The sequence below is a fragment of the Rosa chinensis genome, chromosome 7 (assembly GCF_002994745.2).
Source record: "Rosa chinensis cultivar Old Blush chromosome 7, RchiOBHm-V2, whole genome shotgun sequence".
In the NCBI taxonomy this organism is placed as follows: Eukaryota; Viridiplantae; Streptophyta; class Magnoliopsida; order Rosales; family Rosaceae; genus Rosa; species Rosa chinensis.
Genome location: NC_037094.1, coordinates 32973715 through 32994501, shown reverse-complemented (window position 1 = coordinate 32994501; position 20787 = coordinate 32973715). Strand labels below are relative to the sequence as shown.

General features: G+C 35.4%; 1 protein-coding gene across 1 annotated transcript; it reads left to right on the top strand.

Annotated features, from left to right (window-relative positions):
- Positions 1 to 127: 127 nt before the first annotated feature.
- Positions 128 to 7054, top strand: LOC112176037 (arabinosyltransferase XEG113). The gene is made up of 13 exons (XM_024313851.2): positions 128 to 538; positions 1004 to 1300; positions 1448 to 1653; positions 1758 to 1863; positions 2546 to 2802; positions 2944 to 3079; positions 3626 to 3720; positions 3821 to 3874; positions 4698 to 4811; positions 5606 to 5704; positions 5780 to 5899; positions 6334 to 6420; positions 6522 to 7054. Exons 1-13 carry the CDS (start codon positions 385 to 387, stop codon positions 6687 to 6689), a joined length of 1893 nt encoding a protein of 630 aa, XP_024169619.1. The 5' UTR covers positions 128 to 384; the 3' UTR covers positions 6690 to 7054.
- Positions 7055 to 20787: the final 13733 nt, after the last annotated feature.

The window sequence follows — 20787 nt, the reverse complement described above, 5'->3', positions numbered from 1 at the left end:
GCTAACAAATTATTTCGAAATTCTATTGATACCCTTATGTGTTTAAAAAAATTAATTTTTGGCTTGACTAAATGAGAATCCCTAAAAAACAAATAGGATTAAGATTTGGTGCAAAATGGACCGAGTAAAATAAAACAAGAGGGAACATGGAGCCTGAGAGTTGACCTTGGCAGGCAGAAGTGATCTGTTTATGGAGAGAAAAAAACAGAGTGAATTAAACCCTCCTCAGATTCAGATTTATTGGCTTTGAAATTCTTTCTTGCTTCGAGTTCTTGTTCCTTCCCATTCCCAAGAAGAAAGAAAGAGAGAAAGAAGACGATGGTGATCAACGTGGGCATGATAGTCATCATATAAACTAATAACCAGAAAGCCCAAGAAGAAACAATGGGTTGGAGAAATTCGTTCGATAACTCGAAGCCACTGTTCGTGGCTGTATACGCCACCGTCATAGTTGGGATTCTCTTCTCATCTTTGTATGTCATATCCGCCATTTACTCCGGCAAGGCTGCTACATTTTCCGCCACCTCCTTTCAGAACAGTCAGTCTTTTCTTTCTCCCTATTTTGCCCTTTTCAATTCCCCACTGACCCCATTCATTCATTCATTCTGTTAGTCACTGTTTCTTATTCATGTGCTTCAATTCATATATGGGTTAAATTCGGAAATGGGTTCTGGAGATTTCAGTTGCCCCTTTAATAATTCAAATGAGCAGAGCTAAAGAACTGAACTTTTTTTTTTTTTTTTTTTTTTTAAATCAAGGAAGACTCCATTCATGCTTGTTGATATAAAATGGGATTTGGGTAACTATCTGCTTTAAGTATTATATATGTTCAGCACAGAAAGATGGAAACTTTGATTTCCAGACTAGAGTTATTGTCTTATTTTAGAATACTATAGTCTGTTTGGCACTGTTATGATGTTTTGTGCTTGTTCATTATCTATGAGCTCAGTCTTCTTTCCTTTGAGTGTGATATATACTTATGTCTCTGCACAAATTGTTACAGATGTTGGTTCTTCCTCTTTAGAGCAAGCACCCAATGTTTCACAGCCGGCGATTGTTCAAGGGGTGTCCGCACCTAAATTAGAGAGTCAAAATGTGTCAATGAGGCCTATCTGGGAAGCTCCCCCACGCACAAACAAAATGCCACGGTTGAAGACTTTTAGACTGACCAAAGAACTGGTTCAGCAAAGAGTGAAGGATAATGTAGTTATAGTGACCTTTGGTAACTATGCATTTATGGATTTTATCTTGACATGGGTTAAACACTTGACTGATCTGGGGATTTCTAACCTTCTCGTTGGTAAGCGACCATATGATAAGCTGTGGATTTTTTATTCTTTTTGGTCTTTTGAATTTCTTTACATTTCTTGTACCATTTCCTGTTAGAAAAGAAATGTGTTTGTAGTTTTTATGCATGCATTAAGGGAATTGTTACTGAATGGCTTAGGTGCAATGGATACCAAACTGTTGGAGGCTTTGTATTGGAAAGGTGTTCCAGTATTTGATATGGGCAGCCATATGAGCACAATAGATGTTGGATGGGGATCGCCGACATTCCACAAGATGGGAAGAGAAAAAGTTATACTGATAGACTCAATCCTCCCGTATGGTTTTGAGCTCTTGATGTGTGATACAGACATGGTTTGGTTAAAGGTACCTTTGTGCTTGTCCTTTAGTTCTGAATCTTTTGACTTGTTTGATTTGAAATTTAAGCGTTGTTAATTTCTAATGCATGATTTACAATCTTCCTGGAACAGAACCCTCTTCCATTTCTTTCCCGCTATCCTGAAGCAGATGTCCTAACGTCTAGTGATCAAGTTGTACCTACAGTAGCTGATGACAGGCTGGACATCTGGCAACAAGGTGAAGCTCTTATAGAAGAATTCTTCTCCTTTTTTCTCTGTTTAATTGAAGCATCTAAAACCCCCTTAATTTATACACATGGATGAGATGTTTGGAGCTATGTCATGTGGAGAAATATGTGAATACTTGCACAAGATGTGGTGACATGAAACCGTTTCCAGTGAGAAAAATTAACTATGCCAACATTTTGAAGGGAGTCTACCCCTTACGGATACTATTATTATTAAAATATGATCTCAACTTTCCTTGTTACTGTAGATGCCTTCACTACAGTACCTATAATATTTTGTTACTCATGTTTCTGTTTAATGCTCTGGGTGCTTCTTCATATTCATACCATGTTAGACTAGTATATTAAAAGGTATAAGTGTAGCGTACTATAGAATAGGTACACATGTTATATGTTGTCCTAAACTAAAAGATTGACGCAATGTTATATCTGAATATATATCTGCAACCTTCAGCAAATTATATGTTTTGAAAGTTCACATCCTAGCCTGATACTTCTATACATCCCGACTTCTACTCTAGCTTGATCTTTAAACTCTGAACAGTACAATTCTCTGTTACATTTTTCTGTTGTATATGTTGAATTGCTGTGTTATTATTCTTTTTTGTGATCAATAAGGTTATAGTCATCTCATGTACAGAGATTTAATGTCGTGTCTTTACCTGTTAACAGTTGGTGCTGCCTATAATATTGGAATTTTCCACTGGCGGCCAACTGACCCTGCTAAAAAATTGGCTAAAGAATGGAAAGATATGCTTCTAGCTGATGACAAGATATGGGACCAGAATGGGTTTAACGATCTTGTAAGGAAGCAGTTAGGACCATCTGTTGATGGAGAAAGTGAACTTGTATATGCTTATGATGGAAGTCTCAAGCTAGGAATTTTGCCTGCGAGTATATTTTGTAGTGGGCATACATATTTTGTCCAGGTAGGTACTATAGTTTGACTTTGAGCGGTTTAGATGTTGTATCTTCTTATTTAAAGTTTCTCATCTCACTTGGAACTATTCCATGTAAGCATAGAAGACAGTTTGAAAACAAGTCCTAAGCCTTTTAGACTTTAATGGCAGGCCATGTACCAGCAATTGAGGTTGGAGCCGTATGCAGTGCATACCACATTCCAGTATGCGGGTACTGATGGAAAGCGCCACCGACTACGTGAAGGAATGGTTTTCTATGACCCGCCAGAATACTATGATGCACCAGGTACAAATGGAAAATGACACTAATGATTGTGCCATACATTACAGATCTTCTCAATTTTCTTGGACTGCATTTTTCTTGAACTTGCTTGCTTCAGTCAAAGTAAAACATTGCAATCTTATGTCTTGGCACCCTCTTAGTAAATGTTTCCTACCAATCTCACTGAACTCTCGTTCATACAAGTTTACAGTTTTGAAATTTATTCTTCTAAGGTAGCGTTTAGTTGCTTGAGTCAACACTGGGATGAAATGGAACCGAAATAAGACGACAAAAAATTAGATGGCAACTACTTAAAGTAGAAAGTATTGCAAAATGGGCATTCCCATAGTACTGCCAGCTCATTCCAATATGTTCATTCCCAAGGACCAAACACTACTTGGTACTTCATTTCCTTGAAAATTTCTGCTTTATCAGAATTCTAAAGGTTTTCACATAAACTAAAAAGTAGGGCAGGGGTTTGAATATATTGATTTTGAACTCTGCCATTTGTTCATATTGTTCAATGAATGGTCATGCCACTAATGCTGCATTCTTTGGATACTTATGCAGGGGGTTTTTTGACTTTTAAGCCATCTATTCCTAAGATCTTGTTACTTGAGGGGCAGCATACTGTTGAATCACATTTTGCTCTTGTTAATTACCAAGTATGCCTGTACTAATCTGGTTTCACTAAATTTTACCATTTGTCTGGATAGTGCACTATTGCATCTAATATATATTTATATGCTATCTGATTTTGTTCAGATAAAACAAATAAGGATGGCACTTGCTATTGCTTCTGTGTTAAATCGCACCCTGGTAAGACCAATTTCAGTTCAGTTCACATTATGCTGGACTCAAATGGTTTCCGTGTATAACTTTTAGTTCTGAGTTATTTGAAGGATTTTCAGTTTTATTTCTTTGGATAGAGCGGAGTCAAAATGCAAATTTTTATTCACGATTATTATAATAGTTGAAGCAATTGTCATCATCGATTACGACTATACTAGTATACTTAGCTTTTTTTTTTTGACTTTGTCAAGGGGAACCCAAAGGCTTCCTAGGCCCAAGATAAACCCCTTCGGCGCATGTGAAATGCTCCAACTGTGCATTGCAGCACAGTGCCTAGCCACTTTGACAGCTTCGGGGTTCGAACCTAGGTTGGGGAGCACACCCAACTAGGCAAGAACCACTAGGCCACTTGCAGTATACTAGTATACTTAGCTTAAACTCACCTGAAATTGATTCTCATGATACCGATTCTCTTGTTAAATAGATTATAAAGTGATGGAAACTGGGATTTGCATCCATTCATATTTTTGACATGTGTATGTTTATCTGTATCATATGGACCTGAAAATGTGATAAGAAAAAGAAATTCCTTAGTATTAATCGTAGATCTGCAAGTTTGACAAAATGATAGAATGCTGACGGTCCTTGTTATAATGTATAACTGTGTTGAGAATATAAATATCCCATATTGAGTAGTCTAAACCTTGCATCTCAATGTATGAAACTTTGGGCCTTTTCATTCATTACCAATTGGTGTTGCATATTGAGTATTCTAAATGTATGAAACGATGCATTGAATGCATATGGAGGTTATGTTTTAATCTCCATTTCTGTTCTTTGTGAATTTTAGGTCATGCCTCCACTATGGTGCAGGTTGGACAGGCTGTGGTTTCCCCACCCTGGAGTTCTCGAGGGATCTTTGACTAGACAGCCTTTTCTTTGCCCTCTAGACCATGTATTTGAGGTATGCCCTCTGTCTCCTGGAGTTGATTTCAAATAGCTGTTATCTTTTGTTCCTCAACTGAAAAATTCTTTGAAGAAGTTTCTTTGGAGAGGATGGTGGAGAGGATCACCGTCATACGTTCCTACTAAAGCAGCATTTGTGCTAAAACAACTGGATATTTGTCGCATTTTTAAAATCAACACAGCTAATAGATTAGCTCATGGATTTTGCCAGTGTTTCATTTGTTTGAAGTAGTGGTTCTAGTGAATTGATAACAATGCCACTGGAGAAATGTAGTGATATATTCTTGTGTCTGTCATCATTGCATCCCTGAATTTTAACCTACCAAATATATCTTTTCCTGTTCACTTCTAAAATTTGTAAATGACTGTTTAGAACTCTATGTCCGTTATTATTGTCTAGAAGAAGAAGAAGAAGATAAGTTTTACAACCATCAGTTTTCTGAATGAAGCACATTATGATGTCCCATTCTTGTTTTCGAGGTCTTCCAAGAGGGTCTTGTTCTGGAAGTGTCTGTCATCTTTTTATTTGTTGTGATGGTATAGGTATTAGGGCTTGCCCATTGGTTTGTTGCTTAGTTCATACGGAAGCAAGAATAGCCCTACTAGTTGGACTATATCCTTTTTAAGGAAAATTAAAGATACACCTACACCCTGTGGTAACTTTTATCCGCAATTTACATTATTTTTCCATGTGGATTCTTTTATGGGTTATAGAGTTCCAAAATAGTTAAACAAAGGGGATTGTCATCAGGTCTAGACAATGAAACCTAAGGCAAGTTTATGGTGGTGCAGGTAAATGTCATGCTCAAGGAATTGCCAGTGGAAGAATTTGGGCCCCAGATCAATATTAGAGAGTACTCATTCTTTGACAATCCATTGATGCCAAAACAGGTAAACGAGTAGAAAGGAGTTTAAGTCAAAGTATCTCTAGTCTCGTCGGGTCAGCATTTAACAATTTTGTTTCAGGTGAAAGATTCATGGCTTGAAGTCCAGCTTTGTCAAGAAGGAATTCGAGACTGTCTGGCATCAAATAATACAAGCCCATCAGGAGTGCTCAGATTTCCAAAGAGAAGCAGTGAAGAGACGGTACTGAGAATACACACAACTAGTAGCATGTGTTAACCTGTCGAGTTCATCCCAATTTTGTCTCATTTACTACATTCTAGATTAGCTACTCTTTACAAAACCTTGGCCTTATGAAGCTTATCCTCTTTAAGCCCCCTCACAAAGACTATGATTTACCCATGTCATTCTTTGGTACTAGCATGTATCATGATCAGCATTATACCTAACAAACTATAGCTCATGAACTGGTCAGAGAGTATGCTGGCCTTTGAAGTAAAAAATTACTATGATAGTGTAGTATATGTGGGTATATGTGGTCGGACCTATTTGAGATTTTGAAATCATTATTCTGGATCCTTTATATTTTCTTTAACCATGCAATGTCGTATTTGAGTTATGATGTTCCTTCAGCCCACGTAACTTGTAATGATTCTGAATTTCTCTTGTATGTACAGTTAAAGACAGTATTTTCCTCGTTCAAAGATGTCAATGTAATTCAGTTTTCATCAATGCAAGATGCGTTCCTTGGTTTTGCTGACAAGGTAAGTCTTTATTTCTTTGACCTTTGGTTTCATACAGGCTAAACCTGTAAACCTGTTTAGTTGCTATTTGTTGATGCTGTGCAAAATTAATCTATTCTCAGATAAGGGAAGAGAGATTCAGGAATCGCGTGAAGCGATACGTTGGTATATGGTGTTGTGTAGCTGAGCATACTCCTGGCCACATATATTATGACATGTACTGGGATGAGAAACCAGGTTGGAAACCTATCCCACCTCAAAACCCACAGGATGACCACCCACCACCGTGAAAACCTTGCTACAAAGTGATGTTCGTCAAACAAAATACAAGCACATTATGGTGGAGAAATACAGAAACAAGCGTCTCACAACCGAACCCTGATTAACTTATTGTCATTGAAATGAAACAAAGAGGACTGCATCCATGATTGCAAATGGAAGAGGTTGTATCCACCCTATTAAGAATGTAATTTTGATGCAGAGAAACGATCATGTGTTGTATCAGTAAAGAGTCCCGTTGGACATGCATCAATTTGTCCACAGCTCACAGAACAGAACCAGAGTCTTTTGAGATTTCATATGGTAGGAAAACCCAAAAAATTAACACATGTATGCTACGTGGCTTCTATGTAGCAAAGTGATGGCATCCTTCTTCTTTTTTTTTTTCCTCAAAACAAACGTCTCGCAAGAAATGACATCTCCCCAGAGATGTTCCTTTTCAAAGGTTCTAACCCCCTTCTTGAGGCACTGTGTGCTTATAGGACAACATTCTTTCTGAGCTGTGTACCCAAGTTAGTACGCATCCTGTAAAGCTGTCACAATAACTAATAGGAAGAATACAAATTTTTTTTTTCCGAAACAATGTAACTCCCAATTCATTTCTAATGTTAGTAAGATTTGAACTCATGATTTTCACGGTGTTAGTTAGACTAGCTAACCAACATGTCACGGCTGGCTTACCGACACGAAGAATATAACTTTGAGCTTACCGACACGAAGAATGTAACTATGAGCCGCTCAACAAATTCCCAAGACTCATAAATAGTGTCGCGTACGGTTCTTTGAGAAGGGTGTAATACCACCACATATCAGGCCCGGCCAGCTGCCTATATCTCTAGGTTCCAAGCTATCTGCCCGCCCTGTCTACCTCGGGCAGACGGGGGTAGCACGACCGGAGGGAGAGGTGAGTTTGTCTTTTGCTAACTATTTTTTGACTTCATTGGTATCCTTTCGTTATGCGTGCGAACACATTCATTTTTTCTGTGTGTTGTATTTTGATACTTTAATTTACTAGACTATCTTGAGCAGAATATATTTTGATTATGGCATTCGCATCACTCGATCAGTTCAGTTCATCATGATATCATCAACTGATTTATTGACTTTTGCTTATATGATTATTTCAGTTCGTAGAAATCATCATTTTATCTACTGTGTGATAGTGAATTATGATAAGGGATATGAGACCCATATGTAATCTCAGCATGGCTGCATCTTTGAGCCTTTCATACATGATTATTTTTTAGCCACAAAAGTTGCAAAGAAAAAAAGAAGACTAGCTTTAGAACTGAAACTGGCCACCGAACTAGATGCAGAAAATATGTTCGAGAAAAAGTGGCATAGAGAAATTAGTCCTGATAATTTCTCAATAATTTCAACTACCACTGAAATTTCAATGGAAGTGATGATACGCAAAGAGTTGTGTATGAAATCCTTTACGATACTAATGGTAGGGATTGTTTTGCCTACAATAATAGAGTGCGTACAATAGTAATGCATGCGACCAATATTAGTACTACCAACTCTTCGTTTAAGGTTAATGATGGATTGGTGGACATGTACAATGTAGTAAGGCATGCTGATAAGGCGTTTAAAGAAAGAATGAGCATAGACGCATAGTCATTGTGTGTGAAAATAGCAAATGTGATGGACATTGGCGAGATTTGAATGTGAACTGGCTTAGTCTCTATATTGTTACTACGTGGTGCAAGCAAATCTTAGCCAGACTGTGAAGTTACTTTGCTCGATCATGTCTGCGATTTCGAGCTTCAAAGCAATGGAGTCAGGTAAGTGGACTGTTAGTTGCGCTGATTATTGAGTTGATGGATTTCCATATCAGATACGGTTCTGTTAATAAAAATATGCAATTGTTTGCTAGAATGATTGTGTAGAATATCAGTAGGGGGCAGGTGAGTTTGCATGATAATTGGGAACTGCTTATCAATAAGGGCATATGATTTATTAATAGTACGTGTCTTGGTGCATAATAGAAGTTGAAGCTAGGGTGGGGTGTTCATCGCCAGAACAAGCTGCCAAAGATGAAAGGCATCGCAGCTGTTTGCTAATTGAGAATGAGATCGAGAACAATGATAGCAGCTGCTATGTGACAGAGGAGTGAGAGGACCCTTGGATTGTGGAGTATCCACAATGGCCTTATATATGATGGACTGCTGGTGACTTGAAATGGCTGAGCTGATCGGAAATTAACGGATGTATTTAGGGAGGAAAAGAGGGATTGGAAGAACTAGAAACAATGGAATGGTACTTGAGGAAATTGACTACATGTCTGAAAAAATGATAGATTTTCATTCGAAATGATTAAAACAAAACAATAACATAACCTAGAAAAATGCATTTGGTAGTTTTAGCCTGCAGCTTATTATTGTTGTATAGCTTCATCACAGAATAGCAAGCAGAACCAAAACCTCTGATATTGTCAAGACTGATATTGTGTTTTATTATACAAAACTGATAATTAGGAGGTTCATAAAAAAAGTCTAGCTAGGTAATGGAAATTATTAGAAGTTTAGGGTTTAAGGAGAGATCAAATTAAAACGCATAAATTTCAGGCATTTGGAAACACTCTAGTATTGCGTTTGCGTCGTTCTACTAAATTCCTAAATTTGAAGTCACCCATGTTGAAGTCAAAGTTTTGCCAGATATAAGGAGTATACTAATCTTACTTAGCTGCTTAATCATGCCAGAGTAAAATAAAGAGCTTTTATCACCACTAGGGTCAAAACTTTCTTGCACCGGACAAAATGATACCTAAATTTTTAAAAACAAATCAACTTGATACTCAACTTTCAAAAGTGATCAAAATGATACCTAAAATTTTAAAAACAAATCGACTTGATACCTTGGTTTATTTTTTGTAACTTCTTTGCTTCTTCTTCTATAGAATTAAAAAAATATTCCATTCAATTTCAATTCTACCATCGATCGTAGAAACAACTAAAGTTCGGATGTTTCCCAACTTCTAAAGAAACAAAGAAAAATGGGAAGAGAGAGACATGTAGAGATAGAAGAAGAAGAGAATTAACAAAGTAAAATAAAAAAATAATTGAAAAACAGAAATTAAAAAATAATTGAAAAACAGTTTTTTGTGTAAAATATTATTATAACCCCACACACGTAATCAATTTTAACAAAAAGTTACAAAAAATTAAACCGATGTATCAAGTTGATTTGTTTTTAAAACTTTAGGTATCATTTTGATCACTTTTGAAAGTTGGGTATTAAGTTGATTTATTTTTAAAAATTTAGATATCATTTTGATCACTTTTGAAAGTTGGATATCATTTTGTAATGTGTAAGAAAGTTTTGATCTTAATAGTGATAAAAACTCTAAAATAAATACTAAACAAAGTTTTAAAACTTTGACATTGAACTTGTAAACTCTGTGATATAAAAAACATATCTTATTCTACAGAGTCAAGGACTGATGAAACTCAGTAGCAACTCACTAGGATCCAATTAATACTGTACGTTGCACTCGATCCTAGGCTCACATTCCAAATATTTGTATATTAAATTCTGAATTGTATAGTTCTTCTGGATTGATATTAAACTACAATAATGTATCTCATACAATAATGTACATCACGAGCAAGCACTATATGCCTGGGAAGCTGAACATATAAATTAACCAAAATATTAGAATGTAGTCAAGCTTAAATTCATTAATTTTTTTTCTTCTTGAATTAAACAAGTGCTCTGCCAGTCCACCCTAGCCAAACCTGACCCACCTGTCCACTGCATGACATAGTCAACTTGATCTATAAATTAACTAAACGAATTAGGTCCTTTTGATTAATTTTTTTTCTGTATAGAATGTCTAACATGATTAATTAATTAATTATTTCTCTATACAATAATATCTTCAAATGTTAACGCTCCAAAATACAACTGGCTTTGTCTGATCAATTCTGACTTAGAAGATTTAATTATTTAAATTTACCTCAAAATCATAGAGGCAAAGCTTCCTTCGGTCACTTAATGCCACTTTATACCGTACGATTCGTCGAGTACTCCTAAATATCTACCCCTAAAATGTATATTCTACACATGCATGTACATGTTACGTACGCATCTGTACGTTGAATAGTATCAAACCACGTGTCCACAGTGGCATGCATGGATCCGCACGCCAGTTGAAGTTTATAGGTCAAAACAAAAGAATCAAACTAATTACGTGTTAATTGGCATGTAAATGATAAACTATTGGGAGTTGACAGTTTTGATCCATCATGAGCCTAATAAAACAATTAATAGTTAATTAGTTTAATTGAAGTGTGACACAGGACACTTAATTGGAAACAGCTAGCTAACCAAGTCACATTATCTGTAAAGTTGAGAATGAGTGCACAGAAAATGATTATGTGAACTTAAAGTTGTAATTAATCGGGTTTTGTCTCAGGTGAGGACAAATCTTGTGTTGGTAGATTACAACGGCGTTGCTCCAACGATTGGGCACGTAAGAATGGCAATATTATGCATTAGCATAATCAAGAACTTCAAAAAGGACAAATTATAATATTTTGTAGATCACCAAATACTTTTAGATATTTGCTTCAGTACGTAACGATTTAGAAAGGAGAAATTAAAGAATGAAGAAGATTGATTGAGCTCAGTTACTGCAGATCAGCTGTTAAAAATGATTCTTGTAAATGAAGAGTAGAGAAAAGACTGTTTCATGTGTTTTGTATTAATAAAATATTATGCATATATTTGTTAAACAACTATTAACATGACACATGTTGTTCTCTACGTAGTACGTACTAAGATATTATCAAGACTGATCGATATTGTTTCTAACTTCACTTATTAAAAGTGAGGTTTTATTAAAAGAGTTTGTGAAATTTTTTCGTTTATGTAAACTAATTTTCTTTTACCACTTTTTAGTGTAAAATGCCTCAATCTTTAAAATTGGGATCGTTTATAGCCGCCCTGATATAATGAAAGTTATTAGATCAGTAAGATCTCTATATAAATATGTACCAATTAAAGGAAGACATGGATCAGCAGGTGGGTTCGATTAGAGAGAGTGGCATCCACCCCTAAAGGTTCAATATATCAAAGTGCATTGGATGAGAGATATAGAAAAGGTCGAATTGTTTTCTGGGTCGAATTGTTTTCTGTCTCTCATCCCATCCCCTTCTGTCGCAGTCACGAATAAAGAATAGATCTAGAGAAAGACTGAAAGACACATAGAGAGCACAACTTTTCCATTTTTTTTTTTATTAACAACTTTTTCAATTAGTTAATGTTGAATGGAGGTTAGTGCACCCATAATGCTATTTGGGTCTAGCACAATGACCAATGACCAATTTCGAGCAAGGGGGATTATGATAATCTGGATATGACCCCATCAAACCCTAAAAAAGGTTTGAACACGTCAATATATGAATTCAAACAACGAATCAAGTCCACGGCTCCATGCAAATTGCAACGAAAACTTGGACTCGATCTCCTCTTGTATTCTTTGTATTCTAGCTGACCAAGTGGTATTCCTCAAATCACGTGTCTTCTGGATTTTGATGGTTTTGGTTCTGGCCCATAGAATTCAACTTTTAGTGGTTAGAGTACCTAAAGTATACAAAGACGTCTACGTTGACATGCATTAATGTTAGATCATGGCTTTGGTCCTTTAATCCGCAACATCTTCCTTGCCAAGATCGTAGAAACTTTTAAGTGCCCTATAAGAAAACCACCATGTATGAAAATGAACCTTGTAGTTTCTCTGATCTAATCATCTTCTGTGTTGTAGAACTTTTTTTACTTTTTTACTATATGTAGTTAGAGAAACGAGTGTGTGTAATTAGTTCTCTATTCAATCGTGTTCAATTATTTTGGATTTGAATCTATTATTTGAGACAAACTATCTTATTAATCACTGAATTTAAATATAAGTGCACTTAAGTATAATTAAATAAGGAATAATTAAGTAGAATTTTGGGATATTCATAGAGTAAAGAGATAACAACAGTAGAACGTTTGAGTTCAAAATTTTAGCTTAAGCTTTCAAGTATTTTTATTGCCTGTATTTGTGCTTCACTAGCTACGTTATAATTGAGATTACTTCAGTGGTGTTCTTTAGTCGTATCTCAAAAAAGGTAGAACATTATGTGTATTTTCGGTTCTTCTTATATTGTTGATCTTCCCCTATATATAAGATTATAACCTAGCAAGGTTAGTGATATCTTATTATAACAATACATGCGAAGCTTTTGCAGGTAAAATTTCACATCAGAAATATCAGATATTAAGTCTAGAGAAATGAGGGAGAAAGACAGAGGCCTTAACAAACTAAACTATATATTGCTACCTTTTTTATTTTCAATTTTCATAAAGTATATATAAAACTAGGAAGCCCTTAAAATTTGAGGCCTTATGCATTGACACTAATCCTGACCAAAATGTATTAGACTTGAGAATATTAAGTTGGAGTGCATGAATATGGTATCATATATTCTATTTCATTTTTTTAGTTCAAGACAATCGTTATTTTATGCAGAAATAACATGTACAACAAACCAAAGGCAATAAGAACTTCACGTTGCAGCAATGTCGTAAGCAAAATTAGATGCATAACAAGAGCTACTAGAGACCTAGATTGTGACACAGAAGATCAAATCATCCCAGTATGAAGGTTGAGAATACAAAATAGTAGAGGTTGTCTAAATAAACCAGAAACCAGAAGAAAATGATTCTATCTAGTTAAAACTTGTCTAGTGAATCACTAGATAACTAGTTTTGCCCCGGTCAATATATGAATATACTAATCTTTTCCAATAGGGATGAAATCTGATACTTGACCTTTCGTGGAGCTAAAGATTGCAATCTGATCTGTCCATAGTCGTTTTGTCCGTCATTTGTTTGGTTACATCTTTGCATGAGTAGTGCTTCTTGGTTGAGTTTGTGCGTGGGGTTCACTTTCCCTTTGCCCATAATTATATCCATTGGTCGTCATTTGTAACATGGTTTGTATACAGTTTGACACAAAAGGAAAGCTCATGATGATGTCAATTTTTTCAAAAGATTTGAGACCCTTTTTCGATATCGTTCACAGTCCTAATTCAGTAAAGAGAGAGAGAACTTTGTCTCTCTTTTTGTTTTTTTAATATTTTATTTAAGTGGTTCAAAACTCAGTCTAACTTGGAAATTTATTTCCACTCTCGGTGATTTATATTGAAAGTTGTAGTAGAATATCACACGGTCCTCCTGCCATAAAGAGAAAGAGAAACTTGTCTTTTTATTTATTTTTTTATATGAAAAAAAGATTTAGAACTCAATATAACTTATTTATAAGTCTGGGATAGAGTTTATATTAAGAAGAACTTTACGTCTTAAAAAGAGAAGAGAATATAAAACTTGAACCTTGAACTATATTAGAAGCATTATAATTATTCTCATAAAATATTTATCGAATAATAACATAGTCCTAAAGAGAATCTTGTTTTTTTCTCTCTCCCTCTAATTAACAATTTGGCAGTTGCTGTAGTTCTACAGAGTAAAATCCAACAATTCTTTTGGCGATGGAGATAGATTATACATATGAAAGTGAATACCCACACCAAATGTCACATTGGTCGACCTAGCTAGACAGCTAGTGGACTCTCTTTGAATTAATAATACGAGTGATAGCTGGAACCGAGTACTCTTCTAGTCTTCTTAAAAGGAAAAGAAACCAAAAAGATACCTGTTCATCAGGATCCAAAAGATTGACTTCCCTTATCCGGCATCCAACATCCAACTGACTCTTATTCTAAGTCTTTCTTGAAAGCGCTCTGCACTATGCAACAATTTGTGGATTTATCCAGTGGGTTGAGTAGTGCTAGTACATGAATAACAAATTAAATGCAAGTTATATACTTATATGCATGCTAGCAAAGAAGAAATGCAAAATCTATATATACTACGTACCGAATCTATAGAGAGCATATCAGCCTATAATTTTTTTTACGATGGAAGAAAATAATTACAAAGAATAACTTCTAGCACAGTCACAACCCAATTGGTTTAGGTAAAGGCATTATCAACAATTAGATGTAATCTTCATACCACACAAAAATATTAACTGAATGACCAATTTTAGAATTCTCTCCAAATATGTTTGAAATTGATTTGCAAACAATAATTAACTGACCCTTGAATATCTTGAACAAGAAATTTACTCCTCCAAGGAATTAGGATTATATTTGAGAAGTTGTCTATAAGAATTTTAAAGTCTCCCACTACTGAAATATGAGAACGATACTTAAAAATAAATGCTTGTCTTACACCGTCTCTAAGTGTCAACATACATTTCAGCAACAAGGATGGAACAAAGACCAATATTTTTTGCAAAGGCTAAAATCAGGATGCCTTGGTGATCAGGAATAACAAAATCAGCAGAGGCTTGATGACCATGCAAGACTGAGCCATCAAAACCAAATTTAACGAAGTCTTTTTCTGGAGGATGCTATATAATCAGCTTGCTTGACGCTTGAGGGGAAGCTTGGGAGGATTAATATGCCAAAATTAAAGAGTAGCAGAGATTGTCGCATGGCACACTCCCATCCAATAGTTTCACTCTGTCAGGTTTTTCATCTTAATTCGCTAACAGGACAACCCTTCACGCCAAATCATCTATGTGGGGCCATCTCAACGGTAATCCCTAATTACTTCTAACTCTAAGAAAGAAAACCTAACAGACTAGCTATTTCAACCAAAAATTAAAAATTTAGCTAATTTGAGATAGTTTAGCACTCCAACAAAATAATTATATGAAAGTCAAATTTGACTTTTGCTAAAATCTCTAGCTAAATTTACCTAGGAAGGAGAGAGAACAAAAAGTTAAACACTCCATGTTCAATTTTTTTAGTTTAACTAACACTGTTGGACCAAAAGCTAGAAATTTAGTAACTAAATTTAACTTTTAGATGATTTAGCTAAAAAAATAGCTTAACTGCTTTATGAGAAATTTCATAGATCTCTCAAGTATCAATACTGATAATAGGAGACATGTTAATTTTTTCCATATCGTTCGCAAACATAAGAGTGAGATTTGTACTCTAAACCTTAGGCATTGTTGATCGACTCTCACAGCCAACAGACCAGAGCTCATATCTATATAAAATTAAGGCATAATTGCTAGTTTAGTATCCGAGGTTGCACCTTAGTGTTAATTTGCTACCCTAAGTTTTCAAAATTAGCCAATTCACTACCTTAAGTTTTATTTTAGCTAAATGCCAATTTTACTACTCTTCTGTCAAATTTGCTACTCTAGGCCAGCGACCGAAATATCTAACGATATGCCAATATATCCTTTTTTTTAGTGATCAATATATCATACAGGAAAATTATCTTATCTTCCTCTGTTTCGGCTAAATTTCTCCGATATTATTAAATATCTCCGATATATCAGATATTTGAGAATCTCGACAAAATGAAGAAATATCTATAAAATTTGACAAGAGAAAAAATAAAATAAAAAAAGTAACTTAATTATTCACAAAGAAATATACATGAAGGAGGTTTTGTGGGGTGTAAAATTTTAAAAACGGTTTATAGTCCGGAAATGCTCTAATAGATCCCCTCAAAGCAAACATGGGTGAGGAGAAAGTCCATTTAAGGAAAATCTAGGTGAAGAGATATCTCCTCAAGCTGAATCTATGTGAGAAGAAATTCCCTCAAGGCTAATAAGAATGAGTAGAAATTCCCTCAAGGCGAGATCTGGGTGAGAAGAAATCATGATGGAGCAGCAATCTTAGGAAAATAAAACAAACCTCATGGAGACATGTTTCAAAAAGCAACTCACTCACCTTATCTTTCTCAATTATATGGACTAGCCTCAATTATATGAAGCATTGGCCTAGCTACATAGGGCGAGAAGGGTCAAATGATCCTTCTCAAGTTTGAAATTAAACCATGATTGGCTGATATATACACAACTTGCATACATATATTATATTTAATACCATGTTTGACCCTTCTAACATAAAGAAAAACTATTTTTAAATGCTTTAGACCATTCACCCATAACTTTTGATGGATTCCATGGTAGTTTTAATATATTTTATTCATTCTCTAGTTCTATTTTTTTTTCTAGGATAATAAACAAAATTACAACTTGAAACCCCTAGAACAACTAAAACTAAAAGCATCAAAATTAAACGCTGAAAGAGCAGAGAGAGGTAGTTTTCCCTTCCACGTAGCTGGAGCCTTCAACTTGTGACCATGAATTGCAATCGCATCTACGACAAAATTTGTCTCTCGAGGGACAAAAGAGAAGATAATGTGATCAAAGTTACTAGCTAAGCTGTCAGTGAGCTGTGACATGTTGGTTAGCCAGCCTAACTAACACTGTGGAGGTCACGGGTTCAAATCTCACTGACATCAGGGATGGGGTGGGGAGTTACATTGTCGTCCAGAGTAAAAAAAAAAAAAGTTACTAGCTAAGCTAGCAATAACTCTGGCAAGGGTATGAAGTAGCTACGGAATGACGCACTTCCTATTAACCACATCAATTACGAGCTTGGAGTCTCTTTCAACCAATACTTCCTTGCAATTGTGAAGCAAGGCATGATAGAGGTCATCCCGAAGAGCATCTCCTTCGGCAACAGGTACAGAGGCTAGACCAATATTTCTATAACCAACAAAAATAGGAGAGCCTTGTTCATCTCATAGGACAAATCCCGAAGCAACACTCTTGTTCCCATAGACAGAGCCATCAAAATTGAGTTTGCAATAGCAAGGAGGAGGGGGCTTCCACCTTATAACTGAAGGCAGAGGGCAGGGCAAAGAGGAGGTACTAGAACTTCTGGTTTTGTTGGTCAATCTATAATCTTCAGCAATGACCGCAGATGAGAAAGTCAGAAAACAACATAAGCAAGAGGTGTTGTTGTTTTCTACCTGAAGATGAGGCTATTTCTAGCCTCCCAAATTTTCTAACAAATCAAAATAAGCTTATAACATTCTGTAACGCAATCTCTTGTCTTGCAAGATATAAAGTCTCGCTTATAGCATTCTGTAACGCACTCTCTTGTCTTGCAAGATGTCATATGTGAGGAACGAATTGCGTCGCCAATTGAAAATGCAACAAACATCCAAACCTCGCATATGAAATATGCGACGTAAACAAAGCCTCGTATATTAAAAATAGTGACAAATATAAAGTCTCGCATATAGTTTTTGGTAACACATTTGTGAGTGTCACAATTTGTGATATGCGAGGAACCAATTGTGTCGCATATTGGAAAAGCGACAACCGTGTAATTTCGTCGTTTTTGACAATCAGTAAAACACATAAGGCGACAACTGGTTGCGACAACCCAAAGTCGTCGCATTTTCAATTCAGCGAGAAATGTTGACTTTTTACGACAACTTTGGGTTGTCGCCGATGACATTTTCTCTTGTAGTGAAGATTTTCAGTAGTTTGTTTGCAATAATCAGTTCTATAGACACACACACACACACAAAATTTTCCAGCAAATCAAAATAAGATTTTCAGTAGTTTGTTTGCAATAACCAGTTCTATAGACACACACACACACACACACACACTTTATTGGCATTCCACAATAGTTAAGGTTCCTAATTAATGAATAATCATTTAGTCTTATATCTATATATTTAGGTTTATACACTTTGGTTTTGTTTCCTGTTAATTCTCTTTACGTCTTTTTCTCTCACAATCTTTTTTTTTCCTTTCAGTAAATTGTCTCCAGAAAATTAATTGAAAATTAGAATTATGAAAGTCTTTTTGGAGAAATATCATAAACGAAAAGCGTGTTTGTTTAGTATTATTATTTAAATTCCGACCCTCCTAATCAAGATTTCTGGCTATGCCACTGCTATGAAGGTTTCAAAAAGAAAAGGAGACCTGATGGACATTGCAAACAGTAAGAATTGTAAGTTAACCTCAGTACAGAACGTAGTGGGACTTCAAATGAATCTTATGAAGTCAACAATCAATTTGGCTATAATGCTTATGAATATAATTAATATGGAAAAGTACATGAATTGTCATCGAGTTGGATTATTCTTACTATCCCTCATAAAGAAATAATTAACAACTCAAAAGAGATCTATGATTATCATGTTCATCACTATAATTCGTATTATATGGGTTATATGTCTTGGTCTGATCAATTATTGTACTTTCATAGATCCTTGAGTGTCTTGTCAACCACTTAGAGTCTCTTTTTGGATGTAGATGAAGTTAATATTTATATCAATTTATATGTAAATTCAATAAATTGAATATTTCAATAATTTTTTTTCTGTCCAGAAAATCCCTGAAATTTTTGATATCTCATTTTTTCAAAGTTCTAATAAATATGTATCGGCCAACATTTTAATCTTTGCTATTTAGGTTTTCAAAGTTAGCCAATTTGCTACCTTAAATTTATTTAGCCAATAATTTTCTACTCTTCCGTCAAATTTGCTACTTTAGGATTTCAAGATTAAGAAATATGCTTCCTAAAATTTTCAAAATTAGCCATTTGCTATCCTAGATTTTCAAAACTAATCAATGTAAGGACGGATAAATAGACGAATTAACATAAAAAACGGGTAGTAATTTGACTAATTTTGAAAACGTAAAGTTGCAAATTGGAAGAAATGATACTTAGGGTAGTAAATTGACTAATTGTGAAAACCTAAGGTATAAATTAGTTGAAATAAAACCTAGGAGATTAACCGCCGATCCCACATCTGTCATGATTCTTGTTATCTCCAATCCATTAAGGTATCCTGAAATGAATAGGAGCAAATTAACACTAATTAATTAAGGCGAAACCTTGGTAGCAAATAGATAGTGAAACCTAAAATTCATATAAAATCAAAATTCAAAAATCAACAACCATGAATGGTATTGATACACCCCGTATCTAGTTCACCTCCTTACTGTATTCAAGTCATTTACTCTAAGTTTTACTTTTCTCGATTTCTGTTTTAACAATTAGGGGGCCTAAAGAGTAAAGAGTTGATCACTTTTTATAGGATAATCATTTGAGAAAATTTTCTTCTTGAGGTTGTAGAGGACGTTAAACACTGTCCGTATACATGTGGCATGATCAAATATGAATTCATATGACGAAGTTATGGTCTAAAAAGCAAAAATTACTGTTTCAAAAAACTAACTATAAATAGCAATCTCACTTTGGTCAGTTTCTATTTTCATAAAGTTACCCCAAAACTCTATTTCCCATTTTCTCTCCAATTGACCTGACGTAGAAACCAAAATCAGCCGCAACTCCGTCGTCTGGCCACCGATTAATGCAACACTGGTCCTATCTGAACGAGGCCGTCCTCCTCTTCTGCTTTGTGGTGGTGGTTTCGACCGATTTGTGGTGTAGAGGGTGAATCGAAGAAAAATTTCTCTCAGCTGACCCGAATTCACGACCAGATCGGAACTTAAGATTCCAGCCACCAATCCCTGCAATATCACATGATTTTTGAAGCTCTTGGGGTGCATAACAAACCCTCCAAGTAGCTTGGACCAATTTGAATCAAGGAAGGAGAATTGAAGCTTGGAAGATTTCGGCCCCTTTTCTCTTTCGAGTTAAATTTCTGAATTTTTGCTTTGAATTGGACTTTGTTGTAGTTAGAAATGTGGTTGGAGATGTTGAGACTTGAGAGAAAAATTTTGGTATAGGTCTTTCTGCCCGAATTGGAGGTTGAGTTGGTGGCACGAAAAGCCCACGTGTCGCCGCTTCTGGAGGTGCATGGGGCTGCTTCTGGCCTTCTGCTTAATTTAACTAGTTAGGTTGAGTTTATCATTTGGTACTTGTGGATATGATTTTGGTGAAAATTGATAATGGTTTGATATCGATGGGGAAATTTTGAAGTTCAGAGTTTCGGTTGTCAAATTACGGAAATCCAATCGTTAGATTTTCCTCGATTCGATTCTAGAACGTTTAAATCAATAAGGCGATATTAGTGGTGAAATTTGGGTTGAATCCGAGGAGAATTTGAGATGTTAAGTTACAGGGGCTCGATGTTTAGAGTTCGATTTTTAATTAACATAAATTTAAATTTTGGCCTTTGGTTTAGTTGTTCATGAGTGCTGCTTTGTATATGACTCGAGGAGACCCTATTTGAGGAGAGTTCTGATCAACGGCA

Excerpts from the sequence above, each read along its gene's own strand:
- LOC112176037 (XM_024313851.2), top strand. The coding sequence starts at position 385 with ATGGGTTGGAGAAATTCGTTCGATAACTCGAAGCCACTGTTCGTGGCT. Across the intron at positions 2,803-2,943 it reads GGCATACATATTTTGTCCAG|GCCATGTACCAGCAATTGAG; the intron begins GTAGGTACTATA and ends CTTTAATGGCAG. Across the intron at positions 6,421-6,521 it reads TCCTTGGTTTTGCTGACAAG|ATAAGGGAAGAGAGATTCAG; the intron begins GTAAGTCTTTAT and ends ATCTATTCTCAG.